This window comes from Chionomys nivalis, chromosome 1, assembly GCF_950005125.1.
Source record: "Chionomys nivalis chromosome 1, mChiNiv1.1, whole genome shotgun sequence".
NCBI classification, from domain to species: Eukaryota; Metazoa; Chordata; class Mammalia; order Rodentia; family Cricetidae; genus Chionomys; species Chionomys nivalis.
Genome location: NC_080086.1, coordinates 130,638,421 through 130,662,158, shown reverse-complemented (window position 1 = coordinate 130,662,158; position 23,738 = coordinate 130,638,421). Strand labels below are relative to the sequence as shown.

The window sequence follows — 23,738 nt, the reverse complement described above, 5'->3', positions numbered from 1 at the left end:
GGGGCCTGTAGACAGGTTATTTGGCAGATGAGGAGGATCCAGAAACTGCTGCTCTTGCCTCAGGTTACCTACCTGAGAAGAGAGCCTCCTGCAGCAGTCCAGTGTAAGCACTGCTCGGTGCTGGTGTCAGGGATTGAACTCAGTCATGAGTATGCAAAGCAAGCACTGTCAGTGAGCCACATCCCAGCTTTGTATTTCAGACGATTACAAAACAGAGACAAAGGCCCTCAAAATTCTACAAACATGAAAGGGACTTTACAGCATGGATAAGGAGTCTCCCAGTCTACAACTTATTCCCTTCCTTGTTTTTGAAATGCTTATTACAAAGCTGTTTAAGTTCAGCAACTTTATTAAGAAAAATCTGGAACCCCAAAGCATTCCAGGCCAAATGGTGCAGAATGTAGGATGCTCCTGACCACCATCGCAAGTTCAGGCCAGATTTACAACTAGAGACAAGGGCGTGGTGGCACATACTTGGCTGGCGGGAGAGGGCCCTGACCAGCTACGATTGGCTAAGAATTGCTAAGTTGTAAGGATGCACTGTTACGATTCATCTGTGTCAGGCTAGGGTACCATGTACTGTGCAAGGAAGCTGCTCTGGGCTGTGTATCACCCGCAGGCAGTGGACGGGTTTAGGCCAAGCTTAGTATTTTAATAGTAATAGTAGTTTATGTTCTTCACTAAACCTAGACTTGCATGTCACTGTTTTCTTGGCCTTTTCCTATCCTCTTTTTACCTGTCCCATAAACCATGATTTCCTCAAGATTATATGTCTGACCCATTACCTTTCTCCTCCTATCTAAGGGAATTCATGGTAAATCATAATTCTGATTGAATATCCCAATGCAGAATCCTTGGATCCTTGTTCCAGCTAACCCAAACCTTTATTCCCAAGCTTTTTCTTGAGTTTTCGGATGAAACGTACCATTCCCGCATCTCTTACTGCAGTTTTGAGACAGGAGAGTTCTTGGAGACCCTCCCTAGTCCAGGCCACTCAGCAGGTGTTAGACACTTCATTAAATGTGTTGTCATCATTATTGCTAATGGTATGATTATTAATGTGAGCATCCCTTCTGATAATCATTTTTCCTCTATGTAAGTGGACACCTGCGGGGGATTTGATACCCTAGTTGGCAGCTGTTGGACTCTACTATCCTAGATGTCTTAAACACAGTAACTGTCAGTTAAGCCACTAGCCAACTGTCTTGAATACACCACAGATACCTTGAAAAAACTACAGGGCAGGATACTGAAGGTACAACCACAACCATGATTGTTTCAAAGTACCAGGTCTTTCCCTATCACCTTAGTGAACTCTAGATGGTCCTACAACCATCTTCACCTGGCCAGAGGGGGACCACTTCCTGACGGCCTGTGATTAATGCAAAGGTAACAATGCCATGGTTGGTGCAAATACGAGGGTTTGCTCAGATGGGTACAAACACTCTTTTGGCCATGTGACAGAGGTACTCAGCTTACTTAGCCAAGCAGAGACACACTCCTGTGTTCCTTCTCCCGATGGGACATGGTCGCTCAACAAAAGGTTTCTCCAATCATCTTTGCTTTTAGAGGAACAACCCAAGGTGCAATAAGGAAGAAAGAAGCAGAACAGTCAGCACACCTAGCTGAAGCAGCTTGCCAACACTAAGGGCAGAGGCATGGCTTAGCCAATCAGTAGGCTGAGCCTTTGTCAGGTGGCCAGCAGCAGCAGAAGCAGTAATAAGGATGGTAAAAGTAGGAAGAACAGGTTTCGAAGACCCAGAGAAATAGCAGGCTCTCAGACACCCCAGGGCTGGGAGCTGCTCTCATGGGGTGAGAGATCCTGATGACAAGCCTCCACCCAGAGTGGGCAATGCCAGCTCTTGCGAAAGACACTGTAACACTAGAGGCCACACCTGCTCTTGTTCCCATCTGCCTGGTGCAGGGTTCACTGAAGCCTCCACCATTAAACTGGGGACACAGAGGCATTCAGTCAAGCAAAGTTAGAGAATAGCCACATTGAGCGCCCTTCTCTTACTTCACACTTTCTACGTCGCCATCTTTATCATCTCCCAATCTGTACGTTTCCTATTACAAGTGTATCAAGCTTCACCACGTCTCATTTTAATCTCTGCTTTCCACCTTGCTACTAAGCCTATTCCCTATGGCCATAAATTAGACGAATTATACAGGTTCCACGTCGGTACACGCCAGTTTTTATTAATGTGCCGCTGAACAACAAAAGGAGCGTGTCTATTTATCATCATAAGAAAGGAACAGAAACAATAAGGAAGTCAGGGAGAAGTCTCACAGAACACCGAATGTGGTGATCAACACTCCATGAATGTATTTTTCTACTTAAACCCAATGGTCCTTTTAAAGGGCAGGAGTCAAGACATGGTGGTGCATGCCTGTGACCTCAGCACTCGGGAATGAGATGCAGGAGGGTCAGTTCAAGGTCACCAATAGCGAGTTCAAGACTGGCCTGGGCTACAGGAGATCTTGTATCAAGAAAACCCCAAACAAACAAAAACCACAATCAAATGCCATTAATGAAAGCAGTGGGCAATTAGATCCAATTAAAACCTGTTGTTAAAAGGACGTGAGCAGAGTCCAAGAACAACCCATGCAACAGAAATGAAGTTGTGAAATGCTTAAGGAGAAAGATTTGATTTCGTCCCTGAAAATCAGTTCTGTACATGAGAAATGGTTTCAATTCTTTCCCTCAGCCAGCCTTAGTCTATGTCTGGTCCAGCTGGACACCAGCCAGGTTGGTTCCACATCTTATGAACAGGTCCATTGGCAGGACCGACACAGTTCCTCAGCATGGAGGCCTGGCTCCAGCTCATCTGGGAAATGTCTACCTAGTCTGCTTCAGAGATGTCCTGGTAGCTCATGTAAAAAATTATCTCCTAAAATCTTGATTTTTCAAGAAATCCCTATACGCCTTACTCTAGTAAATCACTACTTCAGCGAAATGACCAACTCCTGAAAGGTGTCCTCTGACCTCAACGCATTTGCCCCCACTCACAGACATACAGCATACTTTTGTAGACTATAACTTCTAAAAATTCCCACTTAGTGAAGATACAATTTCTCTTCTAATAAGTATCTTTGCATTTTGGAATTCACTTTCAAGAAAACCAAGTCTCACTTTTTTTTTTAAGGAAGAACGGGAAAACGAAACCTCTGAAAGATTAGGGAGGGATAAGGACATATCTTGCCTAAGATGTGTAGCAACAGCGACACCCAGTGGAGAGATCGAGTGAAGCTTTCTAGCCATATTATAAGATAAATTTAGAAATAGCTATTTTTTTTTTCAATTTGTTTGTTTGAACTAGAAAAACAGCTACCTTTTACTTAAGAAAATACTTGTTGGGAACAAAAGCCTTACGCCATAAGTCTGACACAAATATCCAGAACAATTTGGTGTGAAAAATAGCTAAAATCAAACTCTCCAAACAATGAGAGAATGTACAGATTCTTTATTGCTCACCTCTCACACAAAACATACCTCCAGCCATTTTCTTTCACAGCTTGACAGTGTTTACATGGACAAAAACCTGGCAGCAAGCATGGTGGGATTTCGGTAAAGGATGTGGAGAGCGACTCAGCCAGGCTTTCGTCTTCTGCAGCAATAATGAAGGGCCTCCTGCACAGAGCAGGACTGGATCTGACTTCGTAGTGCACTTCCATCACAAAAAGGTCTCTTGCCTAAAGCAAACTAACTTGTATTTGCTTGAGCCAGTGGCATTAACTCGTGCATAAAACAGATTTCTGCTTGTTGTTTCTTCTAGCAAATTTCAAGTAAAAACAAGGTTGAAGGAGGAACTCTGTCTCGATGGATGCAAGTCTGTTTGAGTTGCTATAATTCACTAAGTGCCTACAGATACTATAGTTCACAACTTAGTTTGCTTTTGTCATCTTTCTGGATTTTGGCCGTGTTCATGGTTTTTGGAGGAGCATATGGTACAGTATTCCACCAATAGGATAAGGCTACTGAATGTGCTACCTGCAAAAGAGCTCATGTAATAGGAACCAACCCAACAGCTGTCACAAAGCCATGTGACAAAACCTCTTTGAATAAAATGCCAATCAGGGGCAAAGCTATAGTTGGAGAACAGACATCAGAAGATAGTTTACGGAAAACACACACGGGTTGTATGAGGAAGGTTTCCCAGCAGTAAATATAAAAAAAGTCTAGGCAAATCCTCATTTTCAAAACTTGCATATTGAAAACATGAAAACTATTTTATTCAAGTAATTTCTTCAAAAAAGCATGTATGTTCTAACTGGATTAGTCTACTGGTCAATTAATGGCAATTTAAATTGCCTTTAAATCTTGTTTTTCATAGAAAGGAGAGATATGTTTCTTAAATAAACAGTGTTATGTAAACTGTTTAATAATAAAAAGAGAATCGAATGAAGACCGACAAATGGTTGTCCCAACCAGGAGTATGCCTGCCACCTGTGGTCTTACATTCATTCAAAACGGATGTCAGATTCAGGATTCTGAAACTAAGCTTCTATTACTTGAGCTCTAACAAAATATAAATTTCTGTAGCCTCAACTAGTATAATGTCTTCCTTGCCCAAATCCAGAGTGACTATACTGATAGCCTCCATGTTGGAAATGCTGTTCAAACTGGCCCCCTTGGTGATAAGTCTGGCTTCCTCTTCCTCCCCAGCCTCCTCCCTGGCCTCCACGTCCACCCCGGCCTCCTCTACCACCTCTTCCCCCACGACCACCGCCGCGATCCCCATGGTGCCCACCATCTTGGTATCTATTCTCCTGCTGGTATCCACCACCCTGGTACCCGCTTCCTGTATATGAAGATGTTTGGAAACCACCATAACCACCACCTTGATAGCCACTGCTATGGCCACCGTGGTAGCCCCCAGGCTGGAAACCCGAATCTCGGTAACCACCATCCTGGTGGGCACCTCCACCTCCACTCCCTCCATCTGTCCAGCCTCCTTGATGTTTATTTCCTCTTCCTCCCCCTCGGCCACCATGGTCATAGCCACCACGTCCACCTCGCCCTCCTTGTTCATGACCTCCTCGTCCTCCATATGAGGAATGTTCATAACCACCTCTCCCTCCTCCTCGGCCTCCTGTTTGCTGCTGGGGGCCATCTTGTCTTTTTTGCCATGGTGGCATCTCTGGGGGTGGAGGTTCAATTTCATTGGGTCGACCACCTCTGTCAGGCACCCTGCCCATCAATACCTATGGAATAAGAAAGGTATTTTAGACATTTTATTTAACAGACAGACAAATGTGAAAGAAAATCAAAATACTCTAGTCACCTTATTGATGGCACAGGCAGTCTTTTCTCTTATGGACCCGCTGCTCGTCCTTAAAATCTTTGACAAGTCTTGTCTGGCAGCCAAAAGATGAGCAACGGAAATACTACCTTTAGGAGACAAGACTGAGCGCTTCGGTTGGTAAACTTTAGCTAATTTTTCTGTCTGACTCTGTTAAAAAAAGAAATGTTCAAAGACAAGTGTTATTGTTCAGAACGATGCAGGAAACACTGCAACTAAAAAGGTTCAAGATAAAGATAAGGATAAAGATGTTCCTAAGTTCGAATGTAATTATCTCAGCGTACCTTAGCTCTGTCAGACCAGCCAAAGGACTGCACGGTGACATCCAAACGCTTGATTAGCAACTTCCTCCGGACTTCGTATTCATTGGCTATGGCTTGGTTAATGGCTTCTATCTTTTCCTGAAGCAAAGTTTAAGAAACCAGTTAGAATTTACACACGAGCTTGATCTTGATCCCCTGCTCCTAAAGCAGAAAAGCGTCTGCTGCTTTTACAAGCGACTCCCCAGCATTCACCACACACAGTCCTTCCCACTGGCTAATTATGAACAGCTGGTGAAATGACAGGACAGCAAAGTTTGTCCCAAAACAATAATATATGGAAAGAGAAAAAAATTCTGTTTAGCTTTCACTGCGTTTAGCTGGTTCAGCTCAGTCAGGTTTTGGTTTGGAATCACCTGGCGATTTGAAAAATTTATTTATACCAAACTTCAATTCATTTAATAAGTGAATGAAATATTTACAAAATATGAGGTAAGTGCTCTGAGTCATACACAAATAACTCTTTCTCCATAATGGAGTCCTCGAAATGGTTTTAAGAATGTCCAGGTAGTAAACCATGAATCAAAAGTATAATTTAAGTCAGGTTTAATCACAGTTCTTGGAAGGCTGAGGCAAGGCAACTGCCTCAAGTGTGAGGCCAACCCGGACTACAAGCGCTGACACAAAAAATGGTTCCTTACGAAGTTGACTCGGGAGGATCACGACTCACCCAGTGGGCTGGTCCCATCGGCTTCTTCAATAGCGGCTTTCCCACATGATTAGGTGGAACTTTTGCTAATGTTTCCTTTAACTGACACAAAAACAGATGAATGAATAAAAAAACTACAAGCAATAACACATCTCCCTCATTTTCCCAATTCCCGTCATATCTTGCCATCAGAAGAAGACTCCTGACAGAGGCAAAGGTGGAGGCGGTTTTGAAACGTAAATGCAAAGACCCATAAGGTGAGACACTGGGGTCCCACTCCGTGACTAGAGAAGCATGGATCCTTCACTGGACCTGGAGCCGTGCCTGACGCCAGAGGGCACTGAATGAGCAGTAGCTGAATGGTGAATGAACACACAGACTACGAACTACAGATACATGCCGTGCCCCACAGCGCTCACCCCTCGGATAGTCAGACAGGAAGTAACTTTATACAACAAATGCCATTTTCTTTTATTTACTCATCCATTTTTTAAAATTAAAATTTCTTGTTCCTAATTATTTACAAATATAAAAAAAATCAGTATTCTGTTGATAATGTGTGGCATTAAAATGATTCTATTTTCACACACTAAATTAGTTTCATAGCCAGCATATTGAGTTTGCTAGTTGAAATATATAGACCCAAAGCAACTGGATTAGAAAAAAGAACTTATTAATGTCCTTTCTGTCCAGTCAGTAGGGGGAAGCATAGTAATCATGATAAAAACTATGAAAATTGCCTCAAGTTCAATCATTTTATTAAGGCCTTAAGAATCTTAATTATTTTTACGTTATATCTAGCTTACTTCAGCTTTTAAACCAAAGTATTAAGTTTCATTTTTGAAAAAGAAACATGTCAATGTTTAAAAATTACAAAAACAAAAAGCCCACTAAAATATTAATTTCTCTTTAAGGCATCTAGGACTTAAAACCCCAAACTCATTTATTAACATTCCTTATTAATACGTACATTAGGTTCCCATTAAGAGAAATAAACTTAATGCTTCATTTCAAACAAACGTAGGACTATGCCTTTAATACGCTACAATCGGTACTAAAGGTCTTACTTTTTTCTCAATCCCGCTGAAGAATTGGAACATAGTTATATTGGCTGGAGGTTTGGACATTCCTAGAGCAATACATATGCCTTTCAACTCTCGAAAGACCTCACTACCGCCTCCTTCTTGAGCTTTTTTTGGAGGAGCATTCACACAGAGCATTCTGGCAGCTTCTAGTTCTGAGATGAGGTATGCTGAAGTAAACAAAATGAGATTTCAAAATAAGACACTACAGTTAATAGCCGTAAGTCTGGAGTCACAACTCTATAGACCTAAGGATACGTAACTTTTAAAGCTGCAAGAATGGACAGAACAAGAAATGAAAACCACTTTTACCTGCTAATGACATAACATATACACTGCTTATGTGACTCAGGTATTTATGCACGGTTTACAGGTTCATTAAAATTAGGCAATACTTTGAAACCAGAGACCAAGGTTGATCACACCTAAAGATCTGAATTCTTGAATTCAACCATGCTACCTCCAGAACAGGGGCTGGCATCTGTGAAAAATCTTGCACAAGGAGACAGACAGATGGCCAATTTTCAATAATTTTTTTTTCCACTTTGAGCCACTTCTAAGCATGATGACAAAACCGCCCTGCCCACTCTAGTAATCAGACTGTCTGGAACTAATGTGAAACCTTTTAATAAAGTGTGAAGGTACTGGACTTCCTAAAAGTCCTCTCATTTTCCAGTAGCCTTATGTCAACTCCTGGGTGTTCCTTCATCTTTACCCCTCCCACCTGCCCTTTTTCTCCACATTCCTTACCTTCTTCCCCCATAATACAATGAGACTTTCAAATCACTTCTACTTTTCAGTACTTTGTCATGTATGTGTGTGCAGCCCACAGCACATGTATGGAGTTCAGAGGACGACCTGCAGGAGTTAGTTTTCTTGACTATGTGGGTCATGGTTTGCACTCCAATGGTCAGCCTTGGTGGGAAAAGCATCTACCTTTGGAGCCATCCTTTTGGGCTCTCAAGTCACTTTCTGTCATTAATTCCTTTGAGTTGAGTATCCCCCTGTGAGTTGTTTTAGCCTAGTATAATGAGGGCCACATTTGCAGGTAATTCAGCAGAAGGCCTAACTAAATAGTGAATAACATTCTTGTAACTGTTCCTAGGACACTTCTACCTAAACCATAGGATTTCTGAGTATTCAGCAAAGTTGGCATCTACTCTTTTGAGAGGTGTTTTCTAGATCATTCCATCCTGTCTGAAACACCAAAGTGTGATTGGCTTGAATATCTCACTTGCTATCCCCAGGACAAAAAAGGCCGAAGTCAAGGGGGTCATGATTTTGGCAAGTCATTCTTGAGAAGCCACCAATTCCTATTCCAAAGTAATAAATGCAGCTAGTTTCTGCAGAGGTCACATCATGTGGCTTTAATAACTCTTGGTAGGTTCTACATAGCAAGCTGTACTTGGGTGTTGAGACAATGAGAACAGTAAAACTCTGTGGCTATGGAAATAGCTAAAGCTGCTGTAAACAGGTTTTTACCAGGGTCCTGTCACACTGGCTCTCACACGCCAATCGCTGCTTTCCTGCCAAAACACTAGAGCTGGGCAGTTGCCACTAAGGCTCCACAGTCTGCTCAGCCGGGAACATTTATTGTCTGGGCTTTTAAGGAAGTTTGCCAACCCCTGTTCTAGAAAATCATCTATGATTTAACAATACACTGGTTGTTTAAATCTGGGATGAGCTAGTTCAGTTATTCATGAGATTAACTAATACCATCACATCAACAAACTTTAAAGCAAGTGACATGCTCAGAGCACTAGAAAGCACTGGAGACACCAGTAAAAAACCATCCAAACCCAATGGGGATCTCTGCTGACAATCTAGTTAGGGATCCAATATCTCCCCCTTCATCTATTAGGAATTCAATCCTGACTTAACTGAAATATGGGTACAAACTGGGAGCCATAAAAGGCCAGTAGACGGCCCAGAGCCCCTACGCTCAGAGACTATTCTAGTCTACTAGTTCAAATGAGGTTTGTTAATTTTTCTCTTAAAGTAGAATGTGCGAAACAATTCAGGTTAGTGATGCTGAGTGCTGGAAGAAAGAAAACCCAGCATAGTGCAGAAGTGACCCTTGGCGAGATGAGAACAGTTACACAGAGCAACAATGAGCATATGTATGAAGTACTACAGTGAAAGAGGCTGCAGACTAAGAGGCATGTTGAGGGAGGCAGGCTGCAGTGACAAAGAGAAAGAGGGGCCAGGTGAGCACTCGTGAAGGATGTAAAAAGCGAGTGGCCTCTAGCCGCTTCCTTTATCTACGGGAGCACATGGGTGCACTCTTGATAAGATCTTCAGGTATCAGTTCATAAAAGTAAACTTATTAACTATGATCCTGATTCCAAAATGGTAGTCTCCTTAGGAAGTGGCAAGTAGTTAAAGGCACTTTATAAAGATTTATAGTCAATGTGGCTTTCTTAAGTGTAAGTAGGAAAACGCTGAACTCTGAGTTCTGTGGAAGTCCCGCAGTGGCTAGCTTCCGATGTCGATAACTTAAGTGACAAGTACGATTGGCCAGGACCAGTCATACTACAGAGAAGAATCAGCTGGACTGCTGTGGCTAGGCCAGTCACAACCTGAAGGAGACTGGATGAACGAGTAAAAGCTAGATAAAAACATCAATACCTAAAGCAAGTCATGGCCCTACATGCATACACCCCAGCAACAAATACCGGACAAGGCGATGTGAGTAACTGCAGAAATTTAGTGCCTAAGCATAAGAGCTGCAATACATTTTTTTTCCTAAAAAGAACAACAAAAAACCCCCCCAAAAACCCATAAACCTTCAAAACTGGGGTGTAAGTATTTTAAGACACTACAGTACAGTCCAAAACCAAAAAAAAAAAAAAAACCTCCCTGGCTTTTGCTTGTTACAGGACAACCTCACTGAATTCTAAAATGTTACCAGAATCTGAGCTACGATCACTGCTGGCGCTTCCTGGGAGTTTATACAAGGCAATATGTATGAGTCTACTGCCTGTATTTAGGTTTCATGTAATTTTTAAGAGGTATGGAAGCAAATAACTTGTCATAAAAATGATTCCCCAGAATGATCAGTAGGGAGAGTAACCATTCAAGTGCTGATCCTATGTGCTTAGAAACAAAGCCAAACCCCATTTACCAATCCAGCGAACCATCAGTAAAACACAACACTTTGACCTTAGAATCATACAAGCACTGCTTCTCCCCACTACAGTTGATGACACACTCCATGGTACTCCAGCACCTTCAGTGGGCACAGCAGGAGAGGCACTTCAGCCAGAGGAGCACAAAAGCAGAGGCCAGGAAAGAGGGACAGTTATCAAAACACAGCACCATTGGTGTGCATGCATCCACCAGCTCCTAGTGGGAAATGTAATTGTCTTTTAAAATGGAATGGATTTGAATTCAAGTCACAATGAAACAAACTACAACAAGAATGACCCATACATCACTCATGGGAAGCAGAGCACAGCTACAGTCAGTAGCCATGAACTTACTGAGCAGGAGGAGGCAGTTCTTCTGAACCAGAAGGCGCTTGGTTACATCCCCAGACGTCAGAGAAGGATACGGGCAGTTCATCTCCCCAAGCAGCCCACTCACCTCAAGCTGGAATTCTTCAGCTTCACTTGGACCTTGGGAAGAGTAAAATAATTGACAGTGTCAATCCCAGGGAGAAATTCCCACTAGGCTTTTCCCGCCTCAGCTCTTCTTGATGCACCCATCCTCACAGCACTGCAAAACACTTTTGTGCTGTGCTTGAGGCTAGGTTCCTTACCTGACGATTAAAAATTACTATTTATTGTTTTGTGTGTATCATGTGTGGGTGGAGCACACAGGTACAGAGGTCAGAAAGACTCTGCAGAGTTGGGTCTCTTCTTCCATCTTCCTTGTGGGTTGCAGGGACCAAACTCAGGTCATCAGGCTTGCATGGCAACTGTTCTTCCTGTTGAACCACACTTCACCGCCCCTGCCTGAGAGTTTTTAAAGGTTCCTACTTTATACCCCATCCAGGTTTTCTGCCTGCTTTTAAAGACTCGTCCCAATTGTTCACGCGTGCCTTTCCCAGTACATCCAATCACAACCATCCATGCACCAATTCCACAAATACCGGCTCTACAGGGCCACACCTCTCTCGTCAATGTCCCAGGAAAGCCTGTCTCATTTCTACTTTTGAGCCTTTACTTAAGTTATAACTGAATGACAGGGCGACCACTCTTTTCCACTAGCAAACCTCTGCCATCCATCACAGCCCAGAGGGCTTCTTCTCACTGAGACCCAGGCACTCTTACATCATTGATTTCTTCCACTTGTGGACCACAGAGGCAAGAGTTTAATTACTATAGCAACCACCAGTTGTTTCCCTTGTATCTAACATTCCCAGTTAACTGAAACTGGAAGGCAGCAAGCATGACTTACTACTCTGTATTCCAGTAACATGCAAACAAAGTCTGAGTTCAGTGGGTAAGTCAAGGGGGTGTGGATGTCGTCTCCACTGATTTGACTGTTCTATTCAGTATCATACAGACAGGTAGAAATTAATAAGTCATTTTTAAGACCCAAGTCCATTTTCTCACCACGTTTATCAAACTGTGACTTGTCAACCCTAAGGCTCCACGGATCTCAATTAGGCGTAGCAACGGGAGACGAGGCAGAAGAGAGGAAAAACACCAGTGCTTCATCAGTTGTGATCAAATCACCCAGAGTTCTGCAGGCTCTTTTACAGACAGGTGGTGTGGGGCATTGTGCTAAGGGGCCCCTCCCTCTACACAGGCAGGGTAACCACACTGTCTTATCTGTTTAAACGTTGGCTTCTATACGATCCCAGTTAAAGACAGTATCCGATCCAGAGTTTTCAAAGGTTTCTAGAATTTCTGATACAGTAAGTGACAGAATGCCAAAGTAGCTAAAAACACTGGTTCCTCAACTTCTCGTGGATTGAATCCTGGCTATGTGACCGACCCTGGGCAATATATTTAATTTCTTCGGGCTTTGTCATGGAATGTCTAAGAGTAATAGAATCTAACGCACAGAACTGCCCCAGATCTAAATGAGTCAACCTGTGCATACTGCTTTGAAATCAAGGAATAAATAAAATGTCTGCTATCATTATTATGACACTGGATTTTATTAACTGAATTGGTCAGACCTGGGCTAGGATGTGGTCCAGTGGTCCAGTGCCTGGTCTGAGGTACTGGGTTAGAACCCCCCTTCCTCCCTCCCTCTCTTACTCTCTTCTACCCCTGATGAGGTCCTACCTCCAACATACACATATACTCTCTCTCTTCCTCTCTTCCTTTTTCTCTTCACCCATTGCTAGAACCGAATATAATCAACCTGCACAAATTAAATATACTAACAAGCCAGATGAGTAATCCCAGCACATAGGAGGCTGATGAAAAATTTCCTCAAACTAGCCTGAGCAAGAGGCATTCCTGAGTCTCAGCAAGACATGGTGTTGCCAAAGTACAAAGAAACAAAGCACACACACACACCCAAGCAAGAGTGAGCACTTCAAAATGGGATTATGTGGGGATACATTGTCCCAGGAGTACACTAACAGGCAGATGTTCTTATTTGCTACCCATTAGAGCTTTACCTATGGCACGAGGGAGCAGAAAGTGGAGTGTCAGGTTCCAAGCTCATTCAGAGTCAATGAACAGTGGTAAATGTCAAGAAAATTGGCAAATATGAGTGCGCTCAATCCCATAATCTGGGGGTGCTGCACCTGGTTGCGATGTACCTAATGATGGGTTCCAATGCCATGAAAGTAGCCTAACGGAGTCTCCCCATTCTTCCCAAGCACAGTAGAATTAAAACGCACATTTTACATACTGTACACGGTTCTGGAATCTGGCAGTCCTAAAAGAAGTACATTCCAAATCCTATTGGCTACCAACCCAAGATCTCACAATTCATGTTTCACAGAATACAGACAATGCAGCCCATGTCGATAACCCAGCACTCTGCAGGTTGAGGCAGAAAGATCATGAGAAAAGCCAGTCTGTGCTGTGCTATATAGTGAGCCCCATTAAAACAGAACAAAACAAAATAAAACAATGAATGCACATATATTTCATATTAGTACTCTCTATTTTCTGTTTCAGTAAAAAGGTCTTTTCAGTCTCTGCACATGTTTTATCCAGTGGTCTTACAGTTAGAGTTACTTTATCCCAGAAAACAACATAAAAAAGCACTGTGTGTGTGAGTGTGTGTGTATGCTGTATATGTATGTGTTGGGGAGCAGGGCCTTGGCATGCTTCTTCATGGCTATAAAACACTGAAAATTCTAGCTTTGGTATTAATAATGAAGTTCAGAATTATTATTTAAGTTATTTTTTAAAGTGAAGGTTTACTTACTGTTAGTTGCTTGCACATTTTCTTCTAGTTTACAGAGTACTCTTAATTCAGAGACCAGCCAAGCACAGAGTTTGGTGAACTCGGGAGAAGTGGCTCCATGAGACACTGCCTGTGACAGCGCACCATCATCCAACAATGGGCCCTTGTAACTGGGGAATAAGAAACTACCTTTAGCAGACAATCAACATGCCCCGTTATCTTGCAGGTAAAATTTGTCTATTGTTTATGTAAAGCAGAAATAATTTAATAAAGTATGAATACCAGCCCCTAACGTTGCAAAAGGTATTTTAAAAAGCATTGTAATATATCATTAGAAAAATAAAGCCCAGAAAAAAATGACAGAGTAAGTTAAGGTTGCTCTTCCAAAAGACAGGGGTTCAATTCCCAGTACCCAGAAGGCAGCTCACAACTGTTTGAAACTGCAGTTTCAGGGATCCCATCCCTCTTTTAGCCTCTGTGGGTACATGGCACACAAACGGTACAGAAACATGAAGCCAAGTAGTCATACCATACACATTAAAAAAAAAAAAAAAACAAAAACAAAAAAACCAAAAACAAACAAAAAAAAAAAACTCAAGAAAAATTTTAAGTAAAGAAAAAGAAGTCAAGCACCTTCACCTGGAGGCCATAATGAGAGCCACAAAGTAACATTCTTTCCAGAAAACAAAACAAATCAAAACAACACAACAAAGAAACCAAACCAAAATAGCAGTCCAATGGTGCCTTCAAGCCTTCAAAACTGGGAATGCAGCTCAGTTGGGAGAGCACTTGCCTAGCACAGCCCAACCCTGGTTCAACACCAAACTGGGCATGGTAGCATATGCTTGCAATCTTCGTAATAGAGGTAGAAGCATGGGGGTCAAAAACTCAAGGTCAGCCTAGGGTCTGCAGAGACCAACAAAATAAAGCCCTCAACAGAGAAACACCACAATTATCTGTAGATATTTAATGAATGTAATCCCGTATTAGTGAATAACATCAACACACTCACTGCGAGCTCTTCTGCAGGGTTTACCTTCTTACTAGGCCTAAATGAACTAAGTAGTAAATTCCAGTTAAGTAGTAGGTACTTGTACAACAATCATGTCAGAACCAAAACTTATATTCTCTAGAAATTGTTTCCAAAAATCAATTAGATCTTATTTTTGGTGATTTGCTTTAGGAACCTTTCCAAGAATACCAACTACTCAAGAAAGTGAAGCAGGAAAATCAAGGGTTCAAAGCCAGCCCGTGTAACTTAGCAAGCTCTGAACAATCAATCAATCAAGTAATCTTAAAGTATATATTGTTGGGTGGTGAGACTGGGCGCTAACTACCAAGGCTTGATGACCTGAGTTCAACTCCGGAACCCACGAGGTACAAGGACGGAATCAATTGCAAACCTGCCTCTGACTCCACAAGCACAGCATGCCCATGCACACAAGTAAACCTAATTTTTGCCCTGTTTTTTAAGGACAGGGTCTCTATGTAGTCCTGCTGTCCTGGCACTTGCTATGTAGACCAAGCTGGCCTCAAACTCACAGAAATCTGCCCATCTCTTCCTCCCAGGGAAAAAAATGTGTGCTGACATGCCCATCATAAAAAATTAACTGAATAAAAACAATGTCATCAAAAACGTACATTAAATATGCTTAACATGGTATTTAGAGGTATGGTAGAAAAATTACATGCTGAGGTGCCTTTAAAATATGCTTACATATGAAATGAGTTACAATAAAATCTATACACAAAAAATTATACATCATCCTGCAACTAGATTAAAAGAAGTAGGGGAGCTGGAGAGATGGCTCAACAGCTAAGGGCACTTGCTGCTCTTACAGAGGCCTGGGTTCTGCTCCCAGCACCCACACTGGGCAGCTAACAACTTCATATAATCCAGTTCTTGGGGATCTGGCTCTTGCTTTTGGCCTCCTCAGGTATCAGGTATGCACATGGCGTACATTGACATGCACATATATACATATAAAAACAAAAACCAAACATGTCTTTATAAAAAAAAATCATAGTGGAGACACGTAAAAGCCCAGGCCTAGCTAGAAATGCCTTCTTGTGTTCCACATTCACTCAACAGTAATTACTAAGTTCCTACTGTGTGCCACGCTAGAGATAAAGGATAGTAGTCAACTGCGATTCCTACTGTGGGCCACACCAGAGATAGGGGATAATATTCAACTGCGATTCCTACTGTGTGCCATGCTAGAGATAAGGGATAGTAGTCAACTGTAATTCGGAGTCAGTTCTTTAAAAACACATATTATTATTGTTATTATTTGGCTTAATATTTGAATGCAACCAAACTAAGTTACATTTTTGTTTTTGATTTTTTTTGAGACAGGGTTTCTCAGTTTTAGAGTCTGTCCTGGAACTCGCTCTTGTAGACCAGGCTGGCCTCGAACTCACAGCGATCCACCTGTCTCTGCCTCCGGAGTGCTAGGATTAAAGGTGTGCGCCACCACTGCCCGTCTAAGTTACAATTTTTTAAACTTTCAGAAAAATTCCATGGGTTATATTACAATTTGACTCAACTATTTATTTGAGGGCAACTGTTGCAGGGATCATTAGTTATAGTAAGCCAGACAAGAAAAAACACCATTGGGATAAAAGAACAGTAATGGCTGCTCGTCAACTGACCTTACCCATACAGAATGTCCCCGTCTTCTTAATCTACTCCTTCAACACTAACCATAAGTATCAATGAATTCTATAACTTCATTTCTTTTCAAGTGAAGAGAACCTCCTAGTGCTTCTAAGAGTTGTCATGGGACCCTCCCTTCCACATGAACTTTTACCGAGTAAGCCCCGCACTGGCACACAGCAAGTGTCCCTCAAAGAACGTTTACTTTAGTGAGCAAAACACTGTTAGACACCTATTTAAAAGCAGAATAGGACTTACTTAGGGCCCAACGCAGGAACTAAGCGGCCTAATGTCGGAGTCACTTACAAAGTGTGTTTTAAAGAAATGACAATGGTGACCTCATTTTAACAAAGAAAGAAACTATGCTTTCTTTCTGAACAGCACCTACTAGGACACCAAGTTATTAAATGGGTTGACTTTAAGATACCGCAAGGTGTTCTTTCGAGACAGGGTTTTTTTCTGTAGCGTTGGAGCCTATCCTGGAACTAGCTCTTGTTGACCAGGGTGGCCTTGAACTCACAGAGATCCGCTTACCTCAGCCTCCCCAAAGTGCTGTTAAAGGCGTGCACCACCACCGACCGGCTTCAAGGTGTCCTTTCTTAAAAAAGGTTTCTCTTAAGACTTTTCACTCACCAAAAGCCGAAAGTTAATCTCTGATAAAAAATTATAGTTAAAAAATACAACTATCAATAGGGTAAGAAGGGTCACACCTTTAATCCTAGCTCTCAGGGTACAGAGGCAGATGGATCTTTGTGAGCCATCTACATAACCAGGGTTATAATGCAACCCTGTCTCAAAAACAACAACAACAACAAAACCTAGCTAAATCTGCTGATTTTCCCCCTGAAGTGGTTACTCACAGGCAAATACTTAATCATACATATTTTTTTTCTTTCTTTCTTGAATCACTTTTAGACCAAGAAATTCTAGGCTCTCAAATTTGTGTACCTTGATCTGGGTGACCCAAGGAGATACAAGATGAAAAATAAGTGTGTTGATTTCTTGGTTGGTGAAATGACCCCTGGAATCCCGGAGTTGAACCAGGCTGTGCTGGGGTCAGGAGTCACTGTCTGTGATCCCTAAGGCAGGTGGTGAAAGGTTAGGTGCACAGCTGGGCGGGCTAGAGAAACTGCTGCATCGCCCAGACGTGCGCCTTTGCAAGCCTAGGTGCATGCAGAGATGACTGAGCAAACATTTTTTTTTTTTTTTTGAGAGAGGTAGGGTGGGGGTTGAAGCTCAAGACGGGAGTAGAAAATCTTGAGGACAAACAGGCAAACAGAGACAACTTTGGCAAACCAAAAAGTGGGGGTAGGGTGGGAGGACTGGAGGCAAGAAGAGGAGCTCGGGGAGTGGGGGTGGTGAGAACCGGAGCCCAGACAATGACACGCACGGTTGACACACGCCGCGGGGAGCCGGGCTGGAGGGAGCATCGGGCAGGACGTGGGGCGACCGACCCCAGCCGGCAGGGCAGGCGTGGACGTGGCACCGGGGTCCCAGGGCCAGCGGGAAGCTACAACGGGAGTCGGGGTGCGGCGTGGAGAGGCAGGTGGCTCCGACCGGGGCGCCCAAGGAGTTCCCGGGGTTCCAGCAGAGTGAACTTGGAGAAACTCATGTCCCCGCGGTCTTACCCTAGATCTTCCAACGACTCCAAGATGTCAGTCTCCATGAGGTCACACTCCATGCTACTGTGGTATTCAAATTTCCGAGTCGTCGGGCTGCCCTCTCGCCGGCAACGCGTACACTCGCGCATGCGCTCCTTCCCCGGAACTTCCAAGTCGACAGCTGGCGCCTCAGTCTCTGCACTGCGCATGTTCCGAGCGTGCGCAAGCAGTTTGGTTCCGCCCATTGCCCTACCTCCCCCACTGAAAATGGCCGGGGATGCGCATGCGCACCATGAAATAGTGACGCTGGCTGCCCTAAGAAGGGCAGGAATACCGGCGGCGTGGCAGCTGGGCTCCCGAACCCAGCCAGGGGGCGCGGAGCTCTTGGAATGCGCATGTGCACAACTTTGGGCGAGGCGGACTGGCGCGGGAGGCGCTAAGGGAGGTCGTGCGGGGCTTCTGGGCGTGAACTACGCAGTTAAGCTGCACTCACTGGCGGGTCACCATGGAAGGGCAAATTTGTGTGGCCTATGGCAGGAGTAAATGGGTCAGGAACAATGAATGGCAGATTTAATTTTCTTCAGAGAAGCCTCAGTTTTTCAGGGTTAGAGAGGTCTCGGCTTTCCCTTGGTATGGATGCTTCACAAACTTGTGTTGAAAACTTTTTCCTCGTCCTTTTTGATCCTGCTCCAAACACCAAGCATTTTACTTTAAACGGGAAAAGGACCTAACTCCATAGCAAATATAGTAGGGTAACTTTTTTGCCTGCGTTGTCCATTTTTTTTCTTTCTTTTTTTAATATGTAAAACTATAGGGTCTTGATATATACATACATACACACACACACACACACACACACACACACACACACACACACACACACACACATATATAGCCTAGAGCTGGCCTGGAACTCATTATGTAGACTAGGCTGACTGTGAACTCAGAGAGCTCCACCTGCCTTTGCCTTCCCAGTGCTGAGATTGAAAGCGTCTGCCACCATTCTCAGCTTTGTCATTGCTTTTGGTCCTACGTGATTGGGTGTATGTAGCTTTCAGTTATGATTATACGCTTAAGAACTGTTGAAAACGGAGAAAAATCCTTTTTCAAAGTGATGACATAATTAGAAAATTATACTTATCCATAAATTGGTATGCTGCTATACTGTATAATTTTTTTCTTTTAAAATTGCTCCCAGATTTTATTTTATGGTTCCCATTTTTTTTTTACATCTAACGGATAAAAATTCTTTATCCTTAGCAATACACTTTTAAGTTATTAATTTCGCATTCTGTGGGTTGGGAGAAGGTCATGCACCTACTCTATGCTAGTTGTTATCCTCTTGACCCACGCGTGGTCTGGTTTCACCAAGAAAACCACACCAAAGTGAAATGTTCTTCAAGGCTTGTTAGTTGACTCTCACTTCCTGACTATGTGTAGTTGCAAATCCAGAGCCAAGGCGCAATAGGATTGTCTTTAATATCCTTAAGAGCCTACTCACTGCCCAACTGTCTGACTTAACCTCCCTCATTTTGACTACTTGAGGTAAAGGTTTTGGAATGTATAAACTTAGATAAGCTTCTGCTCACTCTGAGCTAAGATATGTTGTCAGATAACACCCAAGACTGTAGTAGTTTTCTCCATATCACTGTAAGCTCTTACTTGCTATCCCCACCAATAAATATATTTGGAAAAGAAATCCCCTGATTTATGACTTTGTGTTATGTAACTATAAAACAATGAAACTCCATTCCAGATGGAATGTGCTATTAGGGGCAATCTGAATCTGTGCTTGGGCCATGGCCACTCATATTTAACTTAAGAAGAAACTATTTTCTCCATTTGGGAGAAGAACTGTGGTTTTGCACCAATATTTTATGGTAGAGGCCCATCATGCTGTGTAAATATTGTTTGCATTTTATAGATGAGCACACTGAAGTTCCATGTTTTAATGATCCTTAGCACTCATAAATAGTAATTGCAAGCCGGGCGGTGGTGGCGCACGCCTTTAATCCCAACACTTGGGAGGCAGAGGTAGGCGGATCTCTGTGAGTTCGAGTCCAGCCTGGTCTACAAGAGCTAGTTCCAGGACAGGCTCCAAAACCACAGAGAAACCCTGCCTCGAAAAAAAAAAATAGTAATTGCATTTTGAAATGGGAGAGTATTTTTTTCCATATTTTTACTTGACTGTTCAGACAACGATATAAAGCAAAATGTGAAAAGATAAGAAAATTAGTTATCTGAACTTCTTTAAGCGTGTATATGTTCTATATAGTTATAGTAAAAATGAGTCTTTATCATGAAAATGTTGAAGGTGCTAAAAAAGTAACAATAAAAATCATTTTTGCTGGGCCGTGGTGACACGTCTTTAATCTCAGCACTCGGGAGGCAGAGGCAAGTGGATTTCTATGAGTTTGAGGCCAGCCTAGTCTACAAAACAAGTTCCAGTACTGCTTGGGCTGTTACACAGAGAAACCTTGTCTTGAAAAATTATATTTAAAAAAATCACTTTTTAGTAAAAAGTTTTATTCTTAACTCAGCCTCTTTTCCCCTAATTGTGTTACTCAAGCCTGACATTTAATTTTTAAAGACAAGCAAAGAAAAAGTTATCATCAGAAACATGATACATTGTCAGAGTTTTCAGACATTACCATATTTTAACTTTTGAAATTCAATGAAGCATTCAGGAAACAATCTGTAGTCTGGTTTTATAAACCTTTATGCAGACATAACTATCCTACATTATTAAGTATGAATTTTATAAGCATGTTTTTGCAACAGTGTAGTTAAAGATAATTACATATTCCCCCAGCTTCTCTTAAAAGTCTTCCAGTGTTGTGGTAGAACATGTGTGACTCTTTCCATGAGGACAGCCCCTTTTGTTTGTAGGTAGAAGCCCACATACCTCCTTATGTTTGTTGACCTATTGTGTCGTGAGTCCTGCTAATTTTATGACGTCGGATGTCCTTTTGTATATGTGTTGTTTTATTGGTTGATGAATAAAGTTTCTTTGGCCTATGGCAGGGCAGAATAAAACCAGGTGGGAAATCTGAACAGAGATATAGGAAGATAGTAGGCAGAGTCAGAGAGGTGCCATGCAGCTGCCGAAGGAGACAGATGCCCTGGAACCTTTACCGGTAGGCCACAACCTCGTGGTGATACACAGATTAATAGAAATGGGTTAAATTAAGATGTAAGAGTTAGTTAATAAGAAGCCTGAGTTAATAGGCCCAACAGTGTTTTAATTAATACGGATTCTGTGTGATTATTCGGGTCTGAGGGGTTGGGAAATAAATGAGCAGTCTCTGCCTACAATTTTAGAGAGTCAATCAATCAATTTAAATTCCAAGACTTTGTACCTGAGATGGTTACAAACCAATGAGGACTCTCAGAGCCCCACCGTGACACACAGCTAACTTCTGGACAGTAGGCTGGCAGCTTCAAGCAAACTGACACTGGTTCACACCATGCCTAGGCTTGCTTTGAGTTGTATTTTTAGAAACTGGGTTTTGTAGCTGCCTTGGTGCATGTGAATCCCAACTATGATGTAATGCAGCCTTGCATAGTCTTGAATTTCAGTCTCACTGAGCCAAGGAGGGAATGAAAAGTTCCTGTAGAGTTCAGACAGCTGATGGTACTGTCAGCCAGGGACCCCGACAAAAGACACACACACCACTGCTTCCTCTGCAGCTCCTGGATGTGCTTATATGTGTTCCAGGATATCTGATCACACCATGAAACCCAAGACTACATTATTTACTGGAAAAACTTGTTTCTAGTCATGTCATGGTTCAGCCCTATCACATACATGCCTTTAAAAGCTTAAGTAAAATCAACCAGAGAGGTGGGGCAAGCAACCAGTTGACATGAAAAAGTCATAGAGAGTGGGAAGAAGTCAGGAAGTCGGATAGGGAGACACACAGGAAGTAGGAGGGAGGGACTTTGGGTTTGGTGGCCCTTTTTGGTTTGGGAAGGCAGAAGATAAGTGCTCTTTGTTAGAAGGGGGTGAAGGAAGAAGAAGCTGCATGCTGTCTTTGCCTCTCTGAGCAAGCAGGTCATCACCCCAGCATCTGGCTCCCAGGTCTTTATTGGTAAAATAGAACCATAGAGACTTAGTTAAAAAAAAAATGGTGGCAGTAGCAGAGGCAACAGTGGAGGGACATAGGTAGAAGCCCCACCAGGCCTCCACCTGAGCGGCAGGGCAGCCGCAGCAGAACCACAGTCAGTAGCTGAGACAGCAGTCGATTCAGGTGCAGCTGCTGTGCCACTGGTAACACAGCGCTTGTGCATCATTTCAAACACATGCATGAATATTGGTAACACAACACATATGCGGCATCTCATATACATGCATGAATATTAGAGGGGCACTTGTGCCTAACTAATACGTCTATAAAATTCACACCTAATACATAATCTAGGATAGCTGTGTCTAGACTCAAGGTTGTTTCACGGCTGCTTTGTCAGCTTCCGAAAGCTAAATTGAGGTAAACTGGAAGGCTGTAAGTGATGACGTCCCTTGTTTCTTGATTTACCTGATAGCTCCCAACCGAAGCTATACTTTTGTACCAATTGTTTCATCAGACTGGAGTCTTCTTCTGTCTTCAGTGCCTGGCAGATTCTTCTTGATCAGCCTTCAAGACTCAGTTTAGGAGGTGACATCTTCGATTGCCTCCCCAAAGGTTGCTGAGCCAGCATGTTGGCACAGGCGGCTCCAGTACACTCTCCTGTCTGCTGGTGTTCCTGCTGCTCAGCTCACCTTCTACTCCATTGCCAAGGCCGCGCGTGCAATGCCAAGGCTCCACACAGGAGGAATTCTCTGTACAGGCTAAGATGAAATTTCCTCCCCCTTGGGAATTTAAGCTAAAGGTATGCAATTCAACTGATTTCTCACAAGCACATGAGAAGCATGAATGTGGATGCCTGCGCCGAAACTCTCGTGGCACTATGTTGGCATTTTCAGAGTTTACAGACTTTGCAATCTGCATTGCTTGAAACTGCCTCAGGAGACTCCATGACTAATCCTTTGTAATGGATCATATAATTGTGTTTTGTTTTCATATCACTTGCATCAAACATTCTAATCAGTTTTTCTCCTGTGGTAAACATGCATGTCCTGCATCTTGCCCGTTACACTGAAGTGCACACAAAAGGCATAAATAGCATTGATTGTTAGCTGACAAAAAAGTCTTTCTCTCTCTTATAACCAGATTTTTTTCTACTGAAAGAATAAAGTGATTCTTTGCCATGAAAAAAATAAGTATACAACAAGGTATTGTTTTAGGCACTTGGATCATCCCAAAAGTCAGTCATGTTTATTTAAAACTTGGCTATTATGGTAGGATGATCTATGCTTTTGGTGACTTAGATTGCTATTAACAACTTTGTCCTGTGATGGTTGGTTACTTTGCAGGGCTTTGTGTCCTCAAGGAGACTGCCCCCCTGTACTGCAGTCCACAACCAGGCACCAGGAAAGTCCAAGCATTGGTGTGGAGATGCTACTGCTCTGGAGTGTACCATAAAGAGAAGGTAATTAAAGCAGAAGAAAGCCTTTGCGTCCCAGTCCTGGCAGAGCTTGTACTTGCGATTGGATAGACGAGCTGAGCTAATTTTGAGTGTCTTCAGCACATCTTAATTTACAATTCATTGAATGAATTAGACTTTGTTTTTCATTGTTATTAAAATAGGATCATTGTTTACAAACAATAAAGGGAAGGTGAAAACATTTATTAAGCAGACACCAATTATAATTGAGAGTTGCTGTATTGGCTGGATTGTAGTCAGACTATGTAATTGAGACCACCAG

At 42.7% G+C, this 23,738-nt stretch overlaps 1 protein-coding gene across 2 annotated transcripts; it reads right to left on the bottom strand.

Moving 5' to 3' along the window:
* Positions 1-3,449: 3,449 nt before the first annotated feature.
* Fam98a (family with sequence similarity 98 member A) lies at positions 3,450-18,113 on the bottom strand. Of its 2 annotated transcripts, XM_057784916.1 has the most exons (8): positions 17,960-18,113; positions 13,697-13,845; positions 10,837-10,971; positions 7,340-7,524; positions 6,294-6,374; positions 5,588-5,704; positions 5,286-5,453; positions 3,450-5,205 (listed from the first exon to the last, which is right to left on the bottom strand). In XM_057784916.1, the coding sequence occupies exons 1-8, from the start codon at positions 18,079-18,081 to the stop codon at positions 4,546-4,548; spliced, it is 1,617 nt and encodes a 538-aa protein (XP_057640899.1). In that variant the 5' UTR covers positions 18,082-18,113; the 3' UTR covers positions 3,450-4,545. The 2 variants fall into 2 exon arrangements, with proteins under 2 accessions (XP_057640899.1, XP_057640907.1); XM_057784924.1 differs by lacking the exons at positions 7,340-7,524; positions 13,697-13,845; positions 17,960-18,113 and having other exon boundaries at positions 10,837-10,964.
* Positions 18,114-23,738: the final 5,625 nt, after the last annotated feature.

What these genes read in the sequence shown, in the direction of transcription:
- Fam98a (XM_057784916.1), bottom strand. Translation starts at nt 18,081, where the DNA reads ATGCGCGAGTGTACGCGTTGCCGGCGAGAGGGCAGCCCGACGACTCGG. An exon ending in CGATGGGACCAGCCCACTGG is followed by an intron (nt 5,705 to 6,293) that starts GTGAGTCGTGAT and finishes ACTTTGCTTCAG; the next exon opens with GAAAAGATAGAAGCCATTAA. An exon ending in CTGCCTGTGCCATCAATAAG is followed by an intron (nt 5,206 to 5,285) that starts GTGACTAGAGTA and finishes CTTATTCCATAG; the next exon opens with GTATTGATGGGCAGGGTGCC.